We start from the raw sequence: 17,645 nt of genomic DNA, 5'->3' as shown, positions 1-17,645 counted from the left end.
GTGGCAATTACAATAATGTAATTATTTATAATGCGACAGAAAATAACTTTTGCCATTTTTTGCATTCTGTCCAATTTATAATTTATAAAATAATGAAAAATAGCTTTCATTCTAACAGGTCAATTTTCGCATTGCACAAATTATTAGGCACAATAGCCCAATAATAAATAAATTATTTTTGTAATAAATTTTACTAGGACAAAATCTATAAATACTATTATCGAATGAAAATTTTAAACAATTTACAATTGTTATTCATAACGTGACGCATTGCTTAAAATATTATAAAGCATATTATGATTAGGGTTCAGACAAAAGATTCGAACATGTTGACTATTCGAATAGTTCGAAGTTTAAAAAAATGAGCATCGAGTAAGCAATTCGAATATTTCGGACAGTTCGAACAGTTCGAGCTTAAGCAGTGATCAGTATGAAATATCAATTCGTTATGTCTGAAATTCGGACGGCTCAGACAATAACATAATATGCCTTGGAAACAAAAGAGCAGTTAAATAAAATTCCTATATTTATTGATATCGTCCTACAAATATCCTGAGCCATCCTGAACATATTCAGGATGATCCTGAGGACGACTTACGATGTCCAAGTTCGAAATGTGATAATTTCGAACTTTCAGCTCTGAAGTGGGTTAAAATAGTTCGAACATACATTCAGTCCGAACTATTTAACGTTCGAACTTAAGATTCGAACTGTCCGAACTGTCAAATTGTGTGATGTTTCCGAGCATTAATTATGATATAATTGGATTTAATAGTAAAGCACACGGCTCCTAGGGTCTTCACAGTGTTCACACATTTGTTTTTGTTCACTGCTTATCGTCTGGTAGATTAATGATCTCGAATTGCAGCAGAACAATTTACAAATTGAGATGAATAAAGAAAGGTTTTACTTTATAACGACACAAGTTCACATGATAATAGAGACTTGTATGACCAACATTTTTGAAATATAATATATACAAAGGAAATATTTTTTCGATCAATACAATTGATATAAATATTTTATGATGACAAAATTTAAATACTCTGTATTCAGCCATTTATCGAAAATACTCCTGCTATACTAGCAGCGTTCTAACTCTTCCTTTAGGTCTAATTGTAAAAATCAAAATAATACAGTAGTATTGGCAAACGAACAAATGAATTGAGTAAATAATATTTCTATTCGAATTATATCTATGAGAATTGTTCAAATTGTTTAAGTTACCTCTATATTTACATTACACATAGCACTTAGTGGTTGAAATTTTTAAGTGCAAATTATAATAATAAAATTAGAATGGGGCCAATAACATTTTTAATGCAGATGACCTTGTAATTAACAATTAATTAATATCTTAATGCTATATACTCCACAAGTTCTGATTAGCACGTTGCGTTTAGACCTTAATTTTGGTATTATGAAATTAATGGTTTTTATATTTACTTACATATTTCTTCTTATATTGATAATTAATTATCAATATGAATATATTCATAATTGATAATTAAACGTCTTCCAATATAGTTATGCTTTAAATGTATGTAATTTTAAAATGTTATGTCTATTAGAAAAACAAAATCATGATGTTCTATGTAATTTTAACGATATTTTAATCCTTTATAATTCTGGTAACGTGAAAAAAAAATGAAAAAAATTATAAATATTTGAATAAATATGAAAATTTTAAATTTTGTGCAAAATAAATTTGTTTTTGTTTATCTGTTTATTGAGTGGTACTTGTAATAATGTGATGTGATGTCTGTTAAAAATGCTATATTTGTGGAGAGATATGAAAATGTGTTCAGCTAATTTCGGTTTCACCAACAATGAGAAATATTTTTATTTTGTCCGACTTTTTCAGTATCAGTTTCGTCAAAGTTCGAATCATTGCTGGTGATACCGAGATATGTACTAATATTAATACTAATAATAATAATACTAGCTTTAATATATATATATACATATATATATAACGTAGATAATAAATTACATATTATATATAAACTTACGAAACGCGATACTTTATGAGAAATTACAAAATTTTGCGATGATATGGTATTATATTTAATATTAATATTTTATACGAATGTCACATGTATTTTACAAAATGTTACTTGTAACATTCACAAAACTCCAAGAATCAAATAAAAAATTCCATTTATTTTTGTAACTGAGTATATTTATATGTTTGTAAAAATAATGTCTATAGCGAACTGACTTTTAGATTCAGTCTATGTCTGTTAACTTCTGTAAACCAAATAATATGACTATAAATAATTGTTATTATGTTCTTTTTGGAACTCCCAATCTCCCAATATTATTTCATTTTTGAAATATTATAGTTTGAAATATTAATTTATAGGTATGTATTTTACGTGCAAAGTGTAAGTAATGTGAGCTCGCACCCTGAAAAATATACATACATATATGTGTGTGTATATATGTATGTATATATACTAATTGTAAGTCGAACGTTTTAAGTTTCGCTGACTTACTGGAAGATGTCGCTACTTTTATGTTAAGCGACAAGAATATTATAAATCTGTATGTACCTCAGAAAAGATAATAACATATATGTTCGAATTTTTTAAGATTTTGAAGTCTTTCAACACTTAAAAATTTCAAAGATATTTTTTTTATGAAATGATGAAGCGAATGATTAGATGTCATTTAAGATCTAATTTCGAATCGGTTTTAATTTTCGAGAATATCGATAATCAAAATTTTTAAAAATCAATAAAATATTAGAAGGATATAGAGTGACAAAGAAACTGCACTAAGAATTTTCACATTATAAAGTATAAAATTTTGCACGTATTTAGAATAATTTTGCTTAGAGTTGTTTAATTTAAAGTGTTATTATGCGACTCGCATAACCAAGTATATAGCAATTAATTAACAGTGATTATACATTACGGTACGGGTAGTCGATAACCGAATAATGATAATACACATCTACAACGGCACATTCACCCTAATTTAGACGTTGACCGATCATGGGGGGCAAGGTGGTCAGACGGGATTCCTACCGGAGCTATTCTTGACCAGATCGGGCTAATATTGACACCATGCGATTACTTCCAATCACATTGGATGTTCATATACAGCTATAAATATTATCGTCACTTTTTATGACATCGTATCGTGGCACACATACAGTAAATTGTATTAGAATATAATTAATTATCAATATTATTATAGTAATTATGCACAAATTACCCAAGCAACACAAAGTCTGAAACATAACGTCTTATAATATAAGACGTCTTTAAGTCTTTTAGATGCAAAAAATGTCTTATGATCCGATTTTAGACACTTTTTGTTATCTGAGTATATTTGAACTTTTTATAATTTTTCTGTCAAAGTTTTCTATCATCGGAATCTTGAAATTTTGAATTATATTTGGGTTCTTTTACTTTTTAATATTTTGCGACTCAAAGACTGTGCATCTTACATTGTATACAAATTGCTTTGCGATTTCCTTGGACTTTAAACGGATCACACAAATTATAGGATATAAAAAACTATTATTGCTACGCACACAACTCTTTCTTTTTATTTCAAGAAACAGCGAATATGGTAATTCTCTTATTCATCGACAAGACACCATTAGTAGCAAGGTCGCTATAACGGTATATTTTTCTATAGAATTCATTAGCGCCAGAGAGATCGAAATAATCGTGTCCACTTTAGGACACATTGTTTCGATACTTAAGATTACAGTGTATTCATTTAGATTAGAATGTATATCTTTCTTTGTATACACACAGAAAGTAGCGAAAATGCAAGTGTTGCGAATTTTTTCGTTCAGATATGCGGCCGATGTCACGTCGCGGAGATACATGACGCAGCCGATCAATCTATAATTTATTTTCGCGAAAAGAGGAAAAAACAGGAAGAGAGGAAGAGGGAAAAACAGCGTGTACTTTTGTATAGTAATCGCAGGCAATCAATGCCGCTTCCTTTGTTCGCTGGTTCGAGTATTCCGTGAGGTAAAACCAGTTCTTGAGTTAGTGCTTTTGCTTAGGCTTGAATGCGCGCGTATACTCGTTTACGTTAGGTTGCGGCGACGCGCTGCGTCACGGAGGTCTGTACTCGCGAAAAGCAACACAAGTTGTAGCGAAAAGCAATACGATGGAAAACATTATGTTAATAATGTACTGTCATAGAAGGCTGCGAAGGTAGTGAAAGGTATGCGTATACCAGGCTGCTGAAAAAAAAAATACAAAACGAGAGAAGCGCGAGAATATCCCTCCGCGCTGCGTCGCGCCGATTCGATCGTAGAAAATTGAGAAAACTGACGTTAAATTAAAAGGTCAGCATTTCATCATTCTCATTTAATTTCTTATTCGTTCACATGGGAAATATCACAATTGTTCTTTCTTGTTATATTTTTCATGTACACAGCAATTGGAATATTCTTTCATTTGCTTTTCAATGTAAATTACGAATAAAGGCTAAAAGAAAATGATACATTCTGATAAATATTGATATATCTTGAAAATTAATTCATCATCGTAAATAAAATGATTATATGAGCCTCCAGTTGCTTGCGGATTATATACGGTAGTATTATTTACAATAATAAGATTGAAAGACCGCTAATGTTAAACATAATAATTTTAAATTAAGAAGCGCCATAACGGTCAGAACGTTAAGATGTTGAACTATTGTAAATTCATTTAAATGAATTAATTTCAGAAATGATAATTGCGTGCCGATATGGTTGTCGGACTTTCAACGCAATCAAATCTGAAAATATTAATAATCCCCCCAAATTCCCCAACTTAAAAACTGTAATAAAACTTATTGCGAAAAATAATGCCTCGGCCGGGAGTCGAACCCGGATCTCTTGCATTCCATGCGAGAGTCCTAAGCCTTTAGACTACCGAGACTATTATTTACGCACCAACAATTGCGAAAGCTCATAATTTACTTATATTCCATGTATTCTTGAAATCACAAAAACTGTCTTAATTTATATTTATTTTAATAACAAAAATAATAAGTTATTGATTATAGTTAATATAACTTACAGGTATTATAATACATATGAGAGCGAGCGTAAAACTGAAGATGCCTGCGAATTAAGTTCTTTAAACTTATTGATCAAGGAATGGTCCTTCCATCCCGTTCTGAGTCCCTTGATCTTAAGTACTTAAGTTCCGTATAATAATAACTACATGCGTACAGGTAGTCTTCGAGGATGAGCAAAGAAGGACGAAGAAGAAGACGATGAAGAAAAGGAATTAAGAGAGGCGGAGGATCGCTGGATAAAAATAGCATGATACCGTCGCAAAATAAAAACTAATGATGCGAACCTGTAGAATAACGATCCTAAGAGCCAGACTTGCCGAGCAAGAAGAGGAGAAGCACCAAGATGCAAGAGAAACACCAAGAAGCATGCACAGAAATGAAGGAAAAAGGTTTAAAAGGAAGAACAGGATTTGCCTTTGGAGAAGGAAGAAATGAAGCGGTAAATTTTGTATTTTAATTTAATAAAATACAAGCAATTTAATAAAATACCGTTGACGATGGTGCTAAGAATTTAATAAAGACAAATATGATGATGAATTTTCGCGACATGTCAAAATGGAAGACGTAATCTTAAAACATTTAAATATTATACTTGCTCTCACGCGATGTTTGTTAATTATCTTGTCAACTAACGTAAATGCAATAATTGCATAATGTAATGTAATAATTATACAACGAGCTTTACATTTACGACAGTGATCGATAGTACGATCGTTTCTTCTTGTCTCTTATCGCGTTCCATCGCTACAGGGACAATATTTTAGTTGAGAAACTGTCGCGAGAGAGATATATGTATATCCTGATAGATTACGTGGCATCCTTGAAAATCCTTGAAGATCTACATACATCGAGTATTCTCGGGATCATATTCGCGATGTGTACGAGATGTTTGCAGTGCTCAAGTCGTCTTTAGGAGTCGCATCACTGGTCGACGTCGGCAGCTCGGGATGGTGGGAGCTGGGTAAGCGGTGGTTGTGCATGCGGTGGAAGAAAATCTCCCACCCTCTCAGTAATCCCGCGCTGGACCACGCTATTCGACCTGTCTCCACCTTGTACCTAGTCTCGCCGCGGTGTATCATTGCAAGAGAGCACCTCCGTGTGGTAGCTCGGTTAAAAGTAGGTATTGCCGACCAACCAGTCGGTTGGCCAGCCAGCCAGCCAACTCGAAGAAAACAATCCTTACGTGCACACCGTAACGTGCATACCGTGGTGCACACCGGTCTTATAATGACGCGGCGCGGTGACCGTTTTGGTACGATAAAAGTTGAGGGCAACCTTCGGGTGTTCCTGCGCTGGTTCGAGGAGAGCTGAGGAAAAAAGAAGAGGGAGTGGAACGGGTTCTCTGGTGCCAGTGTGCAGTCTAGTCCAAGACACAGGATGATAGCGAACGTCCGATGAGTATCCTGCTTCCCATTGCCCTCCTACTAGAGTGAGAGAGAGAAAGAGAGAAAAAGAGAAAGAGAGAAAGAGAGAGAGAGTGTGTGAGGAGAACGAAAAAGAGAGAATAGTTCTCCGCGGGTGACTGAGCTATACCGCCACTTCCATCCTTTCTCCACCACCATTAGCAGTAAGAAGAAGAGATGTCGAAACAAGAGGAAATGTCTACCAGGTCAGTGCACGATTATTATTGCGTTTGGATGAAAGTTAATTGAGAAAATAGTGCTCTTAGATTATGAATTTTCTAATGTTCTTTCGATATTTGATTTGACTTGGGTTAGTGAATAACTTCATATTCTTGTATCTCTAAGACACTGGATGATATGCATTGAATTTGATGAACTTTTATCGAATTCTTTTCACTTTGATTGTGTCCCAATTATTAACTCGTGCAAAATCTAAAATTAATTTGAAACTTTTGCTATTAATATAATATATTGAAATTTAGTAAAAAAGTTATGTAAAAGTTACTTTAGGATGTTATCATCATTTTTCTATTCTGACCTTCTTATTTTTGCAAATGATTTACATTATATTTATGATTAATTATGTACACACACACTTAATACACACATTTAATTTTGAGAAACTTACTTTTTTAGAGAGAAGAGAGAGAGAGACTTATATTCTTAAATGTATTAATTTGCAATAATAATTGGTAATTAATATTCAAACGTACTAATTATTTAACATTTAGCGGCTTTATCTAACCCCGCATTAAAGCATATATATTTTTTAAGTTATAGTGTATGAAGTGAAGCTTACAATGTCGTAAAAAGATAGGAGAGCATTTCTTCAAAACCTATTAAAAAATGATAAAATTTTGTCTCAGACTTGGATACAGAAAGAAAAATTTTAATTTTATTCAAGAAATATAAAAACAATTTAGATTTGTTGGCCAATTCTGTTAGAGTAGTAACCTTGTGCGTCATGCAATTTTATATGCTTGATTTTGAATTGGATGGAAACATAACGTCGTTATTCATAACATAAATATATCTGTTACAATTTATGCTGATTATGATATCGTTTGTCATCAGTGCGCTATTATATTATATTTCCTTCAACTGCGCGCAACTTGAGAAATAAAGATGTGCGTGCCCGGAAATATGTACACAAATTTTTCCAACTAACAGACGAAATTTTTGTATATCTTACGTAGTATGATTGTCCACGAGAAAATGCAAAAATCTTGTTGTTATATGTAATGTAAAATATTTCATTTAATTGAAATAAAAAAAGAGATAAGAAATGAAATTTGAATTGGAAACAATAAAATTTTAAAGTTCGCTTTTTATAAAGTAAAAGAAGAATTAATTATAAGACCGCTATATTATGAAAAATAGAATAAAAGGTGTGAGAAAGAACAAGAGCGAGAATGCTCAACAAAATAATTTGATTTAATCATATTATAAGGAAAATGTAATGCTCACCTTTGAAAAACAACAGGTTTATCAAAAGCAACTATACTTCACTTAGAATCGTGATTCCACGTACTTTGTTTTACTCATATTATACAATATACATATATATATATATATCGTAATATATGTATTGTATATATATGTATATATATATATAAAAAATATATATATACATATAAAATATATTTGTGAATTAAATATGTTCTCTAGCATTTGACTTTCTCCAAAAGGCAATCTGAAAATCTTATTTGCCAATAACGAAACGTAGACATCGCGGAAGAAAACATGGGATATGTAATTAAGTAAGGGATGGCTATCGATTAGCGCTTCATCGATCTCGCACGCGTGTGCGTGCGCGTGTATTAACATCCACCCGTTACCTTCGTATCGGAACGTGTTTTCGCTCCTTTCGGATTCTGTTTACGGATATTAATTCATCGTAATACTTCAAGGCGCTTGAACGAGCGTGCCGTTTGTTATTATCGAGATATGACTTGCCTACGCTATTTCATGCATGCTGGCAACAGAGCGCTTTAAATTAACAACTATAGGCGTACGTATGCGGCGAACCGATGTTAGGGCTCATAAAACCTGATATTAAATAAATATAAAAAAAAATTTGAACATAAAATTATTTAATACGATAAAGTTATTCCGTTGTTTACGCTATGACACAGTGCCATTACTGACTTTTTCCTGAATAAATGTTATATGATATAATTAAAGTATGTAGAGAATTTTTAGTTAGTTTCTTTACTATAATAATTGCTATGTTTATTTAGGACAGCTTTACAATTTATTTGTTAAATGACATTTTCTTCTTCTTTTTATTTATTATATTATATAATTTTGTAAAAAATATTGTATAAGAATTGAAATAATTATAATCGTTTATTATTGAAATAATGATATAATTTGATTATGCAAATTAATCTCTCTAATAATATTATCCTACATTACTTTTTTATGTAAATAGATTACGAGATTATTATTATTAATGCTTATTAAGCGTACAATTTATCATTATTTAATAATCAAGCATGTAATTTATCAGTTTTCAATACTCCGTCTAAAGCTATTATAATTTTAAACTTGAGTAAATATCATACAAAATTGCTAATATTTGATCAGTTAATTTAAGAAAAAGGTAATGTGTTTAAGAATGTATGAATATATTTTGCTAGATATAGTGATCGAGAAAATATTGTGGATGTTTCAATGTAATCTCCTTTTTTTTATGTTAAAAGGCACTTAATTAACTTAATAAGTATAGAATTAATATATCTATCTATCTATCTATCGATTGGGAAACTGAAAGATTCTTCAATGGTTAGATTTTTGGCTTCAATAACGACATTAACCTTTAGCGCGTAATACATTCACACACAAACTTTCGACCTTAAGAATGTATTAATAGAACCAGTTATTTATTCACTTGGCATATGTTTTGGAAAATGCTTGGTACAATTCTGTCAGGATTATGCAATTATTCATTTTTGATTATTAAAAACACATAAATCTGTAGATTGAGAGAGGAAGATCAATATCCACATTTTTATTTTGTCCATATTTTTCCCTATTTAAAAAATTTAAATAGGCAAACCTTTCACACGTGTCTCAATAAATAGAGAGTGCGCTCCTTTGAAGATTCCCAATTTTTTTTTGTATTCAATTAAGCAGTTTTTTCTCATTGTAGTAACTCATTTTGAAAACGCTGTGAAAAATCTGGAGACTTTAAATTTGTCAAATGTTTAGCGGAATTCTAATAAACTAGTTCTAATTAATCAGAGTTTAACCAAAAAGATTTAATTGTAAGAAAAGAGCGAAAAACATTTCCAGAAATATATAAAATATCGTTTAGAAGCAATTTTATCGATATGGAATTACGTCAAACGTGAATCACTAGCATATATGATGTTAATAACATAAAAATATACTGCAGAATTTTGATAAAAAAAAAAATATTAAACACTGTAATGCTAACATGATTTTTTGCAAAAATGTATGAAGTAAAAATAAATTCTATTCTATTATATTTTGTAAAAATGTTCTCTTTTTAATTCTTTTCTTGCTGTAATTACGAAACCGCTGTGAAAAATCTGGAAAATTTAAATTTGTTGAAAAAATTTAACAAAACTCTAATAAATGATAAGAACGTATAATTATAAGAAAAAAAACGAGGTAGAAGTCTAATAAAAAAGTTGCATAAATACATCGTTTGAGAACAATTTGATCGAAGTGGAATTACGTCATTAATTGTTACTTTGTAACAAGTGAGCAACATTTTATAAAACGTTGTTAACGTGAGATCTCGCGAGGTCAATCGTCTCGTGCGGACTGGAGAACGATCCGACGTGCATTCGAGAACACATTCGAGCGTTTTACGCATCCGTAGTAAATAGAATCATTCATAGTACTCAGGCGTGGTACATCGATCGTGAGCGATGTACCTTAGCTACTTACAGTGTTAAGCCATGTAACCGTGTGGCCGATTACGGGACTTTTCTCACCGTTGCACTATACTACTACTTACTAGCGCGTTTCTTACCTCGGAACGAAGAACTTAAATATGCAAACTCGGATGATTCTCGAGACTCCAATCAGCGATATCCGTACCACCTTGAACATCGGAGAATAAAAAATAGCTATAAAGATCTTATATTTTCCAGCTTATCTGTGTTATAATCCACATTTTTAATTAACGTTTTAAAGAATCAGCGATATCCGTACCGGCTTGAGTATCGGAGAATAGAAAGTAGCTAAATAATTTAAATTTTCGAGCTTATCTGTGTTATAATCCACATTTTTAATTAATACCGTTTTGAATAATGAAGTTACAGTTATAGAAGCTATAACGCGAAGTTTCGTTGTACAAAATTTTTGTTTTCCTTTTTATTAAAATAAAAATTGAAATGTACGTATAATGGAAGAAAAATATTTTCACACATTAAACTTTCAGTTCTCTTGGAGTGATTTGAAATATTTCAATGTGCGAATTAGTATTAAATATTTCAGTGAATTAGTATTACGAATTGTCATTAAATTTATAGTCTGCTTTTTTATTTTAGTCTACAGATACTTATTAAATCATCATTAAACGCAACCGCAAATGTGTCTGCCACAAAAAGTAGGTATACGTTAGATATGTATTAGCTTGTCTTTTTCGTTGGACTCCAGTTAGACTTCTGTTAAATTGTCGAACTTCTACTACGCTTCCAGTAATTCTTAGCTAAATTAGGGGGTAGAAACGTGATGAAAAGTTCAAATCTAAAAGCCACATAATAGTCGTAATTCCAAATTAATGGTTGCCCGCCACGCGATAGCCGCGTAACACGCAGAGTATCCGCCAGAAACTCGAGAGCGACGTTGTACGTCTTGTTAGAATATAACGCGTTCATCGTCGAGATGATAATTAATACTACAAAGACGCGAATCAAGAAGGGATACATACAGTGTGAGTAATTCTAAGCATTTATTTTTGTCGTTTATAATATGTTTGCCTTCGTACCGACACGATAAACACCGTATCGTTTCGTAGAAGGCTGACAGGTATTAGATCCGCTTATTAATTCATACAAAAAAAAAATCGATAGTACATAGTCCACAATTCATAATATATAATACATAGTAAACTCTAGAGTAAAAAGGAAACGACGTTTAGAATTCTTTGCTTATTAATTTTGAATTATTAAATATCACCTGGTCAAAGTAGTTCCATTTGTTCAAAATTTTCCTAAACAGAACATTACCAAAATTAGCGATAAAAATATAATTAGGATAGGTAACAATATAATTTTAATCGCTCACGATTTTTAACCAAATACATACACGATTGATTAACACTGGAAGCCTTCAAGTATCAAACGATGACTGTCACTTTTTAATTCGTCGATTGATACGAACGCAAAGAAAAGTAATGCGAAATTAATTGAATTCTCCTCTACGCTTCACATTTGGATGCAATTTGCATCCTTAGATACGAGCGGTAGAAGTATCACAGATTCTCGAGAATTATAAACCCGAAAGAGATAAAACGAATTTTGTAAAGCTAAACTTATGTCACGATTTTTTACTGGTACAGTCTTTTACGTACTTTGAATTTTAATTCAATTTCAAGCTCTCGTGATACTCGATCAAAGCGAGCTTTCTATCAAAATGGGAGGATACTATATAGAATACTATATGCATGAGTCATGAGAATCTTGTTTAACGACACTTTGACCCTACATAATCTTCCTGTATATAACTTTCCCTATAGAAATTACTACGTAAATACCTTGTACTTTGTTTTCTTTTACCTACAGATTAAAATAATTCGTCTTTCTTTTCTTTTCAACTATATTCCTTACGTTTAGAAGCAAATGGAAAGAATAATTATTCCGAACTCGTCACGCGTTGGTACAGGCGGGAATTTTTCTCTGGCGTTCGCGTGCGCGATCGTGGATGGTAAGCGGGACACGTACACGTGACGGTTCCAATGAACGCATGTTCCAATGAAAATCGTATATATATTCCGTGCGTGCGCACAGGTGAACGCGCGAAGCTGTCGCATGCGACCAAGTGTGAAAAAGTGTGAAAGAAAATCCTTTTGCAATGGGAAAGCGTGCGGTCAATAAGCGGACAATTATAAGGAAGGAAACGCGTTATTCCCGCTGCTTGTTTGCGCCGTGCAAATAACGCGGGATAGATTGGATGTCGGTAATCTTACAATGAATAGGAGGGAAATTAGCAATACACGTAGATCTTCGAGGACGCGAAAGTTTCGTGAGATTAACGTCTCGTGCAAAATATAATAGGATAATCCGCAATTCCGCGAAACATCGATGATTTCATCGAATGCTGTCGATTCCTTTATCGCGCTGTTATGAAAGAGCGTAATTGCATCAAGGACGACGTTCTAGGCCGATCTGTCCTTTAACAGCGATAATAATCTTTCTCTTACCTTCGTAGCAACGGAAGGCAGAAAGTATCTATTATAATCCACGCGCGTAACGACGCCCCCTTTTAAATGTTCGCAGTCGAGAATCGCACCGGGCTTGCACCGCGGTAGAAAAAAACATGTTGACGAGGAAGAAGGCGAGGAGGACGAAAACGATCCCGCCGGACGGTGGATGGGGTTGGGTGGTTCTTTTTTCCGCCCTCATCGTCAACTTTCTCATTCCTGGCACCGTCAAGTCCTTCGGCGTGCTTTTCGTCGAGTTTCTGCACGTTTTTAAGGCGTCGTCCACGGCGGCTTCCTGGATGCCAGCGTTATGCTACTTCCTGTACAGCTCGTTAGGTAAGCAGCTCTTTTTGCGATGATATTTCACATTTGAGTCGCTTATTTTCTACGAAAACACAAAATCACTGTTTGTGTTCACAGATACGTAATTTCTAATTATGTATAAATAGATACACAAAAATTGATACTATTTTACGAACAAAATTTTACTTTCAATGCATACTTTTTAATACGTTAAGGTAAATAAAAATATTACTTGATATATTCTATAAAAGTATCATTTATAATATTTTGCAGGTCCTTTATCTAGTATTCTATCGACCAAATACTCCTATAGAACAGTAACTCTCATCGGCGGCACCTTTGCGGCCAGCGGCATGATGCTGAGCTACTTTGCCAATTCAGTTACTTATCTTTACATCAGGTATAGTTTTTTTTGTCGAGAGACGTCGCAAATTAATAGGCAAACATAGTTGTTAACAGTTGTAATTTCAATAACTTCTATGGCGAAACGGTGCCAAATTATTGTGTAACAAGGCCGGTTATTGAATCAATTAATAAGAAAGGTCTTGATTTGCGAACATTACACAACTTCTGCGAACTGATAAAGCCTGTTCTCTATATGTTGTCTATATGTCAAGGATTTAATATCATACTCAAAATGTATATTAAAGTGCTACATGAAACACCTTTGCAGAAAAAGAACTAAAAAATAACGTTTCTATATATAGTATTTCTTGCAAGTTTTATAGAAATAACAATTTTTATTCTTTTGATACGTAGTTATGGTCTTATGGTTGGAATCGGCGCTGGATTATCATTTCCTCCGACGGTTTACATCGTTACGCAATACTTCGAGAAGCTACGAGGGATGGCGAACGGTCTATGTATTTCCGGTAGCGCAATCGGCACTATAGTGCTACCACCGTTACTGCAACATCTCTTGGACTGCTTTGGATACAGGTAATTTACTAAGACATTCTATACCTCTGATAATAATTATTTATTAAGAGAACATAGAGGAGCATTTATTAGAAAAACCGAATGTGAATTATTCAGATGTTCCTCTCGGCTCCGGTTCGAGAACAAGATATCTATTCTACCGAGAGCGCTTCCACAAAAGACTTTATACATAGTTCCAACTGCTTTCGAGGGATCGGAAAGTAGAAGTGCACTCCGAAGCGGTTTGGGAAGCCACACGACACAAAACCTTTCGCAAACCTACGCCAAAATCTTCGTTTCAAGAAAGGTCTCGCAGACGTCGTACAATGAAGCCTCATCATTTCGGAAATTCTAATTCCTCCTTTCTATGTGTTTAGTAATAGAGAAAAAATCCAACAAATAAAACTTTAATAAATCCTAAAGAAAATATAAAAGAAATACAACCAACGATCCAAATTGAAGGTTTATCTAAACTATTTCTTTCTCGCCCCTTAAAAATAAAACTGGATGCATACCTTACTTAAATCAGGTTTCTCATTGTCACATTTCAGAGGAGCTGTACTCATCATGGGTGCGATCACGCTGAATACGCTGGTCTGCGGTCTCTTGTATCATCCGGTCGAGCAACACATGAAAATCGTGCCCCTGGATGAGGGTATCGATAATGAAGCGCTGACTCTCGACGAGTCGATTGGTGGAAAACAGGAATCGGCTGGAAAAATGGGAGAGGACGCAAAATTCGGTGATGACGAACCAATACGCAAGTTTTCGGATCTTTCGCACAACCAGCACAACGTGGTACTGGAGACCACCGAAAAGGCATCTTGTAAGCCTGAGAAGGCATCTTGTAAGCCTGAGAAAGCATCTTGTAAGCCTGAGAAGAAACTGCAGGATTACAAAACGAATGATACAGTCGTGGGATTACGCTACGATGTTATCAGGGACGAGATTCCGCGTGAAAATACTCCAAATGCGAATGAATTTCGCATGACGATTCGTCCGAGTCATGCTAAGGAGGATGATGATGATCCGAATAGCGACACGCAGAATTTATCGCGACGAGGCAGTGCTGTTACTGAGAAAGATGTTAATTCGCAATTAGATCCCTTGAAAATCGGAAAGAACCCGAAGGAAGATAGCAGGGTGCGCGACGAGGAACCTAAACGGGACGATGTGTGGTCGAAGTCGACCAAAACATCGAAAAGACATGATGACAAAAAAACTCCCTTCTTCGATCTAAGCGTGCTGAAGGATCCCATTTACATAGTGATTCTCATCTCCAACTCCACATCAGCCATCAGCAATACGAATTTTATGATCCTATTGCCGTCTTACGCGATTGCCGAAGGCTTCGACAAAAACTCGTCGGCTCTGCTCCTGTCCATAGTCTCAGCATTAGATCTGATCGGCAGGATCAGTGGTGCATCCTTATCCGATATTGACTTCGTACCCAAGTATTATTACTTCGTAGGCGGACTCGGTACCAGTGGGATCGCTTTGGCGTTATTACCAATGGCGACCAGCTACACTATGCTGTCATTCTTCTGTGGTCTCTTTGGTCTGTCATCAGGAATGTATATCGGCATCACGACCGTCATCCTCGCGGACATGTTGGGAACGGAAAAACTCAGTTCGTCCTATGGAATTTCGTTGTTCATTAATGGCGTACTACAGCTCATCGGACCGCCTATTTGTGGTGTTATTTTCGAGAACATACTATCCTATAAGCCGATCTTTTTAGCCTTCGGAATTATCTTAATTTTAGGCACTGCACTTTGGGCGGTAGTGCCGCTTATCAAAAGAAATAATAAAAAGGATATAGAATTAGCGATATAAAATTCGCGCGGGTAATTTGTGCACAGCTTCGACGAAGGCTTTTCGGTGAACCAATTTAAGCATTTTACAAGACTTTATGTATTACAATTGCGATGGTTGCGTTGTTGAAAATGCCCAACAATATCCTTAGATACTTTTAAACTGTGAAATATTTGAATCATTGTATATTTCTAGGCGAATTGACACTTGTTTTTGATATTTGTATTTTAAGAAGAAAAGCTCGTAAAATTTAATTTTAATATTAGACGTGAATAATCGAGCTTTGTATCCACAAATCCAACATGACCATGTACATAGTTATCTGCACAGCAGATATTTATCATTACGACAAGTATTTTCCACGATTCGTGCCATTATTGCTACATAAATTGTCATGTGACAAAGGCTTGTATAAACATGAATAGCCATCATTGGAGACAGAATAATGTTGTACTTTAGCAAAAGTGAAATTGTTATCTAAGATGAAAGAAATATCTATTCGCAAATTTATTCATTAATAGAATAGATATATTATGTATATTAGTAATAATTTTTATACCATACCACATGAAAAATGAATATTTTGTAAAATATTTTTCTAACAAATATGATATAAATATTTTTACAGTGTTTCTCTCTCTCTCTCTCTCTTTCTTTACTTATTAAATCTTCTGGTTTCTACGAGCCTTTCTGAAACGTGCACACATCAAACTATTATTGTTTGATTCGTAGCCTACATATTAATATAAGTTTATTGTTAAAAATAATTTTTACTGCCAGTAACAAAATAATATCATTGAGAAATATCTACTAAAAACTTATCTTATGAATAAAAATATCTAAAACGTTAGAAAATGACGTGAATAATTACATATACGTACGTACTACAGGAGTACTTCCGTTAAACGACTTTGTGCCAAAGTGATCAGGAAAGTTGCTAGTAGTTTGAATGACATTCACAGTTAAGAGACATTTAAATATTAAATCATATAACGGCAATAAATATTCGATTATACTAAATGTTGAATAATCGAAAATATGTAATAATAAATGTAACTTATACATAGTGAAATTATGAGGACCATAAGCATAATAGAGATGTTAACATTTCTAAATATTTCTTATGACTTTCAATCAGTGTTTCTCTTTTCTCCTCTTTCTTTCTCTATAATTCTTTTTATAATCTAAATTGGAATGACGCAATAACCAAAAATAACTTAAAAAAAGATTCTTTCGTTATTGTCATAAAAATCATAAACTGCAGTATAAAAGACATCGATATATAATATACATATGTAATATGCACGAAAATAGAAGATAAAGAAATATTTTGAATGAAATAAATACTAATAAGTACTCTTTTTATTTAATTTTATTGTAATTTTAATATTTTAACTTAGTCTTGCGATTTTTCTGACACAAGTTTTGTGTATATTGAACGAAAAAGAAGGATACATTGAATGGTCTTTTGTAATCTTTAAAATTTGGGCAATGTTGAGATTAAAGCTATATGCAAAATATATTTCTGTACATATCTGTGCGTGTCTTTAGCTCAATTCTCTTGCTTCATTTGTTGAAGATATATAGTCTTCGATTGTACAATTAATTTATGTCTGACAATTTGTATTCTAACATTCCCCTAATTTCTCAATTCGCTATTACAATTAATTTAATATATCTAATGCATTGCGCGGATTAAGAAAACGCTTTATTTACACGCATTATTTCTACTTATCCAAAAGTATGCCGCAATATTAAATGTATTT

At 33.3% G+C, this 17,645-nt stretch overlaps 1 protein-coding gene across 1 annotated transcript; it reads left to right on the top strand.

The window, feature by feature from the left end:
- Window positions 1-6,016: 6,016 nt before the first annotated feature.
- Window positions 6,017-16,435, top strand: LOC108721613 (monocarboxylate transporter 4). Its single transcript, XM_018446258.1, has 5 exons — window positions 6,017-6,649; window positions 12,920-13,179; window positions 13,420-13,546; window positions 13,906-14,085; window positions 14,616-16,435. Exons 1-5 carry the CDS (start codon window positions 6,621-6,623, stop codon window positions 15,898-15,900), a joined length of 1,881 nt encoding a protein of 626 aa, XP_018301760.1. The 5' UTR covers window positions 6,017-6,620; the 3' UTR covers window positions 15,901-16,435.
- The last annotated feature ends 1,210 nt before the right edge of the window (window positions 16,436-17,645 follow it).

The sequence above is a fragment of the Mycetomoellerius zeteki genome, unplaced genomic scaffold (genome assembly GCF_001594055.1).
Source record: "Mycetomoellerius zeteki isolate Tzet28-1 unplaced genomic scaffold, Tzet1.0 scaffold174, whole genome shotgun sequence".
In the NCBI taxonomy this organism is placed as follows: Eukaryota; Metazoa; Arthropoda; class Insecta; order Hymenoptera; family Formicidae; genus Mycetomoellerius; species Mycetomoellerius zeteki.
The sequence above is the reverse complement of the archived record's forward strand: the minus strand, read 5'-3'. Positions and strand labels throughout refer to the sequence as shown.